At 40.4% G+C, this 9,649-nt stretch overlaps 1 protein-coding gene across 2 annotated transcripts in view; it reads right to left on the reverse strand.

Annotated features, from left to right (window-relative positions):
* Positions 1 to 4,549: 4,549 nt before the first annotated feature.
* The window catches only part of LOC109972868 (Down syndrome cell adhesion molecule-like), a 43,016-nt gene continuing 37,916 nt past the window's right edge, over positions 4,550 to 9,649 (reverse strand). Inside the window, exon 4 of one of the 2 annotated variants that reach the window (XM_020622070.1) lies at positions 4,550 to 5,964. In XM_020622070.1, the coding sequence (XP_020477726.1) occupies positions 5,921 to 5,964 (44 nt within the window). In that variant the 3' untranslated portion in view covers positions 4,550 to 5,920. Of the gene's footprint in view, positions 5,965 to 9,458; positions 9,512 to 9,649 lie in introns of those variants that run through there. The other variant, XM_020622071.1, reaches the window with a different exon arrangement.

Consider the following 9,649-nt stretch of genomic DNA (forward strand, 5'->3'; position numbering starts at 1 on the left):
AAGACAGTACCTAGACTGGCCACAAGATATAAGCTCAGTACAAAACCTGCATGTGGCATTGTTTAATGTAGGTCATTGTGCATTATGTTGTTCTTGGCAGCCATCTGAAGACAGGAGATAAGAGGTTGTGCCCAAGCCACTAAATGGCAGGTAGCCAGCATAATCCCATTTAATGAGATCTGAGCTGAATCTGGGATGGGGCGTGTTGTTGGGGTCACACGAGAAGCCTGTCAGGGTCAGACTGTGGCTTTGTGGACGGTTTGGTCCAAAACACTGTATATCCTCAAAACAGTGTTCACGGTACTTCTCTGCACATGTCTGTCCCTAATCACAGAAATGTATGGATATTAAGGGCCTGTGAGCAATTTAGTTACTAGTGTGTACCCTTATACAAAAGTGCCATAGTTGATGTTACATGTTTCTGAAGGAAAGGAATAGAAAAATATGGAGGCTAGACTTTTCTCCGCAATTGCACTTCCAGGAAACTCACAGACGGGTCACCCAAGAACTGATATTGTAAAATCTAAGCTGCTGGCTGCTTTAACTCATTTATTCTATTGCCCTGTGCTAATTCCTTCCATCTCCATATGTTAAAGGCTGCAGAGGGAGGGGCTGTGTGTGCGTGCAAGCATATCTATGGGTGTGTGTGTGTGTGTGTGTGTTGGAGGAGGGGGGATGTCAGGCATTAGGCTATCCTGCCCGGACATATGCCTTGTGTAATCATGCTGGAAGGGCAAGATATTGTCAGCATGGGTCTGTAGGCCCCAGGATACCAGGTCATAACCTCAGTGATGACCCTGCACCCACAATTACTACAGCTGGTGCTATGAGTTATGTTCTGGAAAATAGAGAACTGTCCAAAAACCATGAAAAACTAAAATACAGAAATTTAGTTGGTAATATACTGTACACCACAGACACATATGCTCTAAAAACAACATTTGTTTATTTGTTTGGGGGGGGATTTATTAATGTTGCAAATGCAAAAATAATAATATTTTTACAACAAAGTTGTCTCCATGACAAAAACTAAAGGGTAAACTATACAGTTTGTAACTGCCTGTAAATTACAAATAAAGGTAGTAAGAGATAAGCCCAAATTCATAAACTGTCCCCACTGTCAACTTTAAAACGCATCCACATCCAGTTGGACGAGAGGTTTAATAGAGGACCTACAGCAGCCCCTGTGCTCCATGTGGTCATATCATAATTTGTAATAAGCCTTCACTCCCTTCACTCCCCCCACCTCTACCTTCTTCATTAGCAGGTATAATCCCTGATGACCCATCTGCCAGACACCAAAGCCACAAAACACAGAGCAAACAAGGCTGGGAGAAGCTGGCCATTATGGGGCCTCTATGAATGGGATAACTGATCACTTACACAGCCGCTGTGTTTGCTCAGGCCCTGTATAGGCACACAATACTGCTTCTTCAGCGCAGCTATTTTCACATGGATAAGGAACTATTTGAGCTCCATGTGAGTGAGTGTGGCTGAAGAGCAGTGCACCTGCCTCAGGAAAGGATAGGTGTGTGTGCGTGTGCATGTGTTTGTGTGTGTATGCACAGATGGGAGGACTTACTTACACGGACCTTTCAACTCCAGCTCAAAATACAAGCTTGATATTGCTACATAAAATGAACGGCATTTTATTCTTTGAAAGAATACACACAACACTATTTTGTTATCATAATTTGCTTATTTATTGTTTTCCCTAGACAAACAAAAACTGGACAGATTCAACCCGAACATCAGCATCACTAAAGGGCCTTTATTAATGCATCACTTCACTAAATGTCTTTTTTACTGACTGAAAAAAGGCTTAGAATGGTTAGGAATAAAAAAATAAATGTTTTTTTTAATATATATTCGGCAGCAGCAGCCTAGACACAGCAAACCTTTTACTGCTTTCACTACTAATGGAGAGCTGAAGGGATCAAGACACTATAAAACTCAATGTAATCAGGAAGAACAACTACACTCCAACTATCAGACCACAATAAAGCCAAGCAAAGGTTTATCCTCAATGTCAATCAGAACATATTTTGGGTCACATGAATTGATGCATGACACACTTAGTCAGTGGTGGCCTCTCACACATGTTGCAAACATGCAAATATTTATGAACAGTTATAAAATTCATTGAGTTTTTTCACCTTGACATTTGAACATTTTTTTTCATATCTAAAAAACTGTCAGAATTCATTTTTGTTATATTTCACAGTTGTATGAATATTTGAATGTGTCAAAGGCAAATTTGTCTCATAATGTCTTACACATCAACATGTTTTCATCCCAGGGTGTGCTCACAAGTGTAGGAGGGTGCAAATAATCAAAGTTGATGAAGTACAGAAAACATATGTGTGTTTCCCTGCTAATGACTGCACAAGGTCACATGATCTGGTCTCCATTTTTGGAGTGATGTGCATGTGTACAGGTACAGCAGCTTGGAACAGAGAAAGATAAACACACATACAGTAGCATTAAACCTGCACCTCACAAACACAGAGTGCACAGGTGACGGTTAAAAAAATCAAGCGACTGTGAAAAAAAGAAGAAAATGGCTAACATACAAAGAGCTTAATAGTTGCTGAGAGAGACGAGCTTATCTTCCCACCACAGATAATATGAGCTTCTCAATTAGATGAAAGGCTTGCTCTCCCTTTCTCTAATTTTTGTACAGTTTCCCCAGGCAGTTTATTTAGGGTGGGGTAAAAAAAAGGAATGGAGCCTGAGCTAACCGTATTGGGCAAATGCATGCCGAGTCATAGCAAGCTGCAGCCAATCAGGCAGGGCTGACAGTGTCAACTCAGGGCCTCAGCAACAGCACGACTATATACCATATGCAAAAGACAAATCTTTTTGTGGCTCATCATTGCCAAAACATTAAATTCAACTGTCTTTATACATGAATATAATAGATTTGTTTACTATTATTACATATTTTTCTGCACTCTTATTTCAATAACTTTGAGACAATGCAAGGCAAAAACAAAACTAATAACAATAATAATGTTACTGATGGCTGCAGAAAAAGCACTAGCATGTAGCATGACAATTGAACATGTTTTCTTTTCTCTCGCCAGGCAGGATATTTTTAGACTGTTCATTCTTTATTCTGCATTATGGTTTAACTCAGATTATGCAAAGGACCCTTCATGCAATCACTTATTAGTTTATTTTTTTGGCCTGTGAATATTTTTTTTTAGATTCCTTCAGTACTGTATCTCTATCGATAGTTGCCAGGTGGAATTAAAGATTTATGCAAGCATTTATTTAAAAAAATAGACACTATAATGTAAAGCACTGGTTAGTTAGTGCTGGTTTATTATTGTCACAATTGGGAGTTTGCACCCAGAATAAGCCCCATTCTGACCAAACATATAAATGCATCTTGAACAAAATGCTGAGCAATTATTTCAAATCCTGCATTTAAATGATAGGAAAGTAGTTATCATTTCAAAAAATAGTCTTACAAATAAATAAATACAGCAGCTTTAGGTTTCATTTAATGAAACAAATATAAATAATAGGTATATACAGTAAAACATTATCAGCATGTAAATGTCAATAAATCCAACAAATCCTGCATCAAAATAAAATGAACAATGCAACTGTGGTACTCCTCTTTGGCCTTGAATATATAACAAATTTGCTTTTCACATTTTTGTTAAATATTTCCTAATCTTAGTCAAAAACATTAACATCTCATTTAAAAATATGTATCTAATACTAATCAAGTTTTCAGTTTATAACTATATCTAAATGCATGCAATGACCAGAAAACATCAAGTGTGTTAAATCAGTTTAGTGGATAAATGTAACAATAAGTTAATTTGAACAAAACAAGAAGCAAAACCCTTGCTCTTTAAAATCACCTTGAATAAACTTGTGTTTCTCCAGTCCTCCCAGGTTTGACAGTCCACACTGTTTCCTAATCATCCTTTCTCACCATCTGCTCTCCCCACTCTTCTATCAGACTCAAGGTTACTTATCACAGCTTGAAAAACTGCTGCAGGAGTGTAGCGATACATGACAGGGCACCTGGGCAGAGATTTGGGGGAGTACAAATGCCAGAACACACTCTGTATGCAACATGCATTACTATGGGAGAGCACTTCTCCAGCTGCCTGAGATGCCCATCTACCAAGGTGATTTCCAATAACTGCTCATCTTGGAAACACTTTTCTGCAAGTCACTTTTATACAGCCATTGGCTCCTAACTGAATTAATTCCTTCATTATTCATAGTTTTGATTAGTAATGTGGAAGAGAAGGAAGGTATCTTTCCTCCTGACTGATTTGTGGGACAACTAAAGTTTCTTTCTTTTTGCTTTTACTTACTATCTATAATATATTCTTCCACAGGACGTTTTCCTGCCCTACTAATCTCAGCAGATTTTTGTAGAGAGAAAATAATCCGATTTAACTGAATATTTACTTCGTTAGAGGGAAGACACTACATCTTTGAATAATATGATAAAAACACAAGCCACATTTTAGGCCTGTTTAGCTTAGGCACATAAACAACCAAGATTTATTCAAATGTTAAAATGTCTGTGTCAACAATGCAAGAAACAACCAGATGTCAATCGAGGTGATGTGGTGATGTCCAGTGACATTTCATTTCTTGCCTGTCTCTTATTATAGGAATCATCACGAGGATATGAAACTGAAGACCTGCGTGTCACAGGTCTTCATTAAAGCTGAAGTCATGATTTTTTCCACCTCTTTCTTTCACTCGCTTGCTGTAAAATGCAGCACACGCAGGGATAGAAAGAGAGAGAGAGGCTGTGAGTGGCATGCATGGACAGCCCCTCTGTCTCTCAAAGACACTGCAGCAGCTGCATGCACGCGATAAGAGCAACCATTCACAGCTAGTGCCCCTCCTCCTCCTCCTACACACCAACACATACTAACACAATTTTCTCCTCTCCCTCTGTGTCCCTGCCACACACACAAACATATAGACGTTTACATGCACATCAGCCTCTCTACAGTTTCCTTCACAGATGCTGAAATTTCAAGCGGCCTTTGTCACCAATCAAAGGTTTTAAATCAATGTGTTTTTCAGATATTTTTTCTGACGTCATAGTACAGCAGGGTTAAATGTGGATGGAGAGTTGGGGGATCACCTTCCTTTTTTCATCGCTGACAGTGAGTAACCACATAGCGCTCAGCAGGCAGCAACACAGGTGTTTCCACAGCACTGTGACTGACACTGCTCTGGCTGTCCACACCTGCCGCTCAGTCTGATTCCATGTTTTTAATATTGCTGATGTTTTTACTTATAAATGAAAATTGCTTAAATGCCTGAAGGTTACTGTGTGCTGTATACAAGGTCCCGTCATACTTCTCTTATAATGTCCTGTAGAAGTGGCTTTTAATGCTCCTCATTTCTGCACCAAAACTGTAACTTGCTTCATATCACCTTGTTTAGGTGTGAATGTTTAGGTCTGAATGCATCATCCATGTCATATTGCCTTCTCTCCCACCCAGAGAGGGATTTCGGTGGACTAATATCCTCCAAACAAACACACACAAACTCAAATATATGTACACAACCTACCCCAGCCCAGCCCTCTCTGCAGTTTAGCAAAACAACTTTCATGCGTGTGCTTCCCATACAGCTGAGTTTTACAGTGAAAAAAGATGCACTTAACATACATGCAACTACACAACAACCCTTTTTATTTTTCCAATATGTGTCATGTGAATATATCAAGATGCCAGTCATACATATCCACTAACATCCAGCCTCAAATCCATACAATCTACAGAATGTCTAAGTGCCAATTAATTGGTGGCTCCTTCCATGATTAGCTCATGTTGTGCTTATAGCGAATCTGTATCTTGGCAGGGAGCCATGCATGACCTGGCTTCCATCCAGGTCCAGGAGCCACGGAGACAGCAGCCATGAGCTAGACCAGCACAGCGCTGAGTAGACTAGAGAAGATACGACAAACTGCAGAGGCACAAAGGAGACTTTGCTGTTTATCAAAGATTAAGCAGTGTTTAGTATCTCTCCCTCGACCCTCCTCCTCCTGCCTATACTCAAATATATGCATGTGCACACACACACACAGATACCCACCACCTCCAGCTAACACTCTAATTGTTCCTAGCCCCAAGAGTTTAATAAAGAACAAATTGCAGTTATTGGTGAGCAAACAACACAGTACAGAGGTAGGGGCATGATGACTGCAACGCCAGTGCAGTAAAGAGACAAAAAGGGCATCAGCCAGTTTAATTAATATCTCTGTCAGTCTCAGGCTAGGACTGGAGCAGCAGAGCTGCAGTGAGCACACAGACTATCATCGAATGGCAGTGTTTCACAGTGGTACTGTACACCTGTGACACATTTATAACAGACTGTCCTGAAAAGCATGCAATTATAAATGCATAAATATGGCCATGATTTCTACCTGCAGTGTTGTAATGAAGCCTTCATAACATTGCTACACTTCAATATAAAGTACCATCATACTATACCCAGCATGGCTTACTGGACATTTCTAAAATAACTACAGCTGTTTAGATTTCAATACAGGGGGCTATTAATTATGCTCTATTTCCATAAATCCAACCATATTTTCATTGTAGACAGGTGGACAGTTCCAATAATTAACTGACTCAAATTTACACATGGGCATTAATTGTCATAATACTACAATATGGCATCTTATGGTATCTATCTATCTATCTATCAACCAAGTGTTTTATATCTTGTTTTCTTGGGGCTCTTGGGTTTCTGGGATTTTGCTTTTTTCTTCTTTACCATTTTAGCTGTTTTATATCTTGTTTTCTTGGGGCTCTTGGGTTTCTGGGATTTTGCTTTTTTCTTCTTTACCATTTTAGCTTATCATGCTGCATGCACACTGTCCAGCCCAAGTGTATCTACCCATCATGTTCCCATAATTCTTTGTGGCAGCTGCAGCCAGATTCATGCACACAGGTATTGATTTTCTTCCCAGCTTTTTTTTTTTTCAGTGCACACATTTATTTATCTCACTAAGCCCACCTGCCACAGGGTGTGACAAGAAAACAGGCTCGCAGGTTGTGAGAGGACACAGTGAATTCAACATGAGAGACGCTTACCACATAACCTGGATTTATTTTCATTTAGGTGATATTTATCTGTCAGCGCTGTTCTGCTGCAGAGTATAATCCTGCTCTGTGTGGAATGCACGTGTAGGTATGCATGTGTGTACATATGCGCTGTCCATCCATCCGTCCATACAAACACTCCATTTTCCACAGGCCACCTGACCCATTTTTTTGTGTGTGAATAAGAATACTCCAGCCAATCATGGGCAGACAGAATGACGAATGCTGGAGAAAGACTCTACATCCAGCCTGTCACACGTCAGAGTCCCAACCCTGCCTGTCGACAGAGCGAGGGAGGAAAAGAGAGAGAGACTTAGTTATCCTCTTTATTCTCTCTCACTTCTTCAGTCGCCTCCCTCTCCTTCTGCATCTCCACCATGCAGGGACCAGCAAAACTACTACCCTCCCACCTCAGCCCCCAGCTCAAGGTTATGCTGAGCCAGTGACTATGCTTTCTACATAGCATCCTAAGAAAAGTGTGAAACCATCAGCAAGCAAGCTGCACGGCTGTTACCAACCAAAGACATTCATTACACCACACTACCTTTAGGCAAATGATTAACTCAGATTTTACTCTCAGGATAAATGTTTAGAGTAGCATAAGAGTGACACAGAAAAGTTGCAATCCTTCTAAAAATACACACAAGCTTTGATGCAGGAAGGCAGAGGATTTAAATTTATGCATATGCTTCCTTTATGTAACCTGGTAACATTTTCATCTGTTAAAGCTATGTGTCCAAACACACCTGCCTCCATCAACCTCACAGGGCTCACTGAGTGTATCCATAGTGACAAGCAGGAGTTGTAAACACACAGGTCAGTTTAGTTTTGTTTACATCAACTGTGCGAATCTAAACTCGTAGCCATTTCTGTGCCTCTAAACCAGCCTGGTATCGGTGCCTTGAAATGGAGGAGAAACAGTGGGCAGTGTGGAAACACATGATAACGTCCAGCAGCCTTGTGATAGTAGCTCTTGATATTTACTTCAAAGGCCCATTATACACAGCCAATTAAACCAACATAGTGTGGCTGGCTTGTCTTCCTCTAGGCAATGGCTGTGGGGACTGAGACTGGCTGCAGAAATGACTCCAACACACATCCCAAATGTCAACAAACATGAAAGAAACTGTGAAACACACAAGATGGCTCACCAAATGGCCAGAAAGAAAGCGTTGGAGCAATCTGTAAGCAGCAATATCCTTACAGAGCCTTCTCTACATGCTACCAAACTCAGCAGCACTCACTGATGGTTAGTATGAGTTCATTTTGTGCTGCTGTAGGAGAAATAAGTAAATGTTGATAACTCACAAAATAGCTCATATATGTGTGAATGAGGTAGTGATAGAAAGTGAAATGAAGGAGTAAAACAATAAAAGACTGAAATATAGGAAAGGTAAGGGAGGACCGAGCAGAATCTGTAGTGTGATGGCTGAAGGCCCTTGTGCTTAGCTCGTGTGCCGAATGAAAAGAAGTCCCCGTGTGTGTGTGTGTGTGTGTGTGTGTGTGTGTGTGTGTGTGCCTGTGCTTACGCGAGTGTGTGTGTTTCTGCAGTAGTGCTGGGGGGGTCGGCCCCCTCCCAGCTCTACTGGTGCTGAATGCAGAGCAGGCAGCATCAGGCCACAGCAAATGACTACAAGGCCTCCTCGGTGACTGCAGCACAGACTGCACATAGGGAATGGCCCTGCACAGCAACACATCCAAAGCCACACACAGTCTACCACAAGGCATCCCAGAAAGACACACTGCAGGAGGCATATGTGTCCACCAGGTATATGGTCCAGAGGTACACGTTTTTAGGTCTTTTTCCTGGGGTTTTTTTTTTTTTTTTTTTGGTGAGCTAAAGGTTATGCTAATCACTCAAAATCTAATCTTAGGGGCCTTCTTATCTCTTTTGAAAATGGAGAGTACTACTGTACTTCTAAGTTTTTAAAATAAATCCTGGCTGGTAGAGGATTTTTGAGGCTTATATACCAACAATATTTGAACGTTTAGAAAACCATTTACTGATATATCAGCCACCATGAATTTTTTTCTACACCACTAATAACATAAATAAACATTTGTTGTTGTGTGGAATTAGCTTTTTAAAAAGTTGCAACCACTAGGCGGGATGTGTTTTAGTTGTAAAACAAAGCTGTCACTAATTTCTGCCCAACACACAGAATATAGCAAAAGTAAAACATAAATACATCAACTCTCATTTCAAAGTAATTCCTGGTTTGTTTTTCAGTGACCCATAGCAAAAAGCTGATGTTAGTATTTGTCTTTATTTGTCTGGCAGGTTTTCTTTTCCAAAATTAAATCTCCACTTCATCAGGCTGCTGTGGAGTCTTGGATGTCAGAGTTTGCCACAGCAGTGACGTGCGGTCAGGGGAGGCAGGTGAGGCAGAGCCTCCCCTGTGAAACTTTAAGAAAAAAAAAAGTTAACCATAAAATATAATAAATGTTAATATTTGTCGGCTGGTGTGTGTTGTAGGCCCTTTTGCCGTTCGAATCCGATGTTGAAGGATTTTTTTTTTCAATAAAGAATAGCAGAATTTCCG

This window comes from Monopterus albus, unplaced genomic scaffold (assembly GCF_001952655.1).
Source record: "Monopterus albus unplaced genomic scaffold, M_albus_1.0 scaffold272.1, whole genome shotgun sequence".
NCBI classification, from domain to species: Eukaryota; Metazoa; Chordata; class Actinopteri; order Synbranchiformes; family Synbranchidae; genus Monopterus; species Monopterus albus.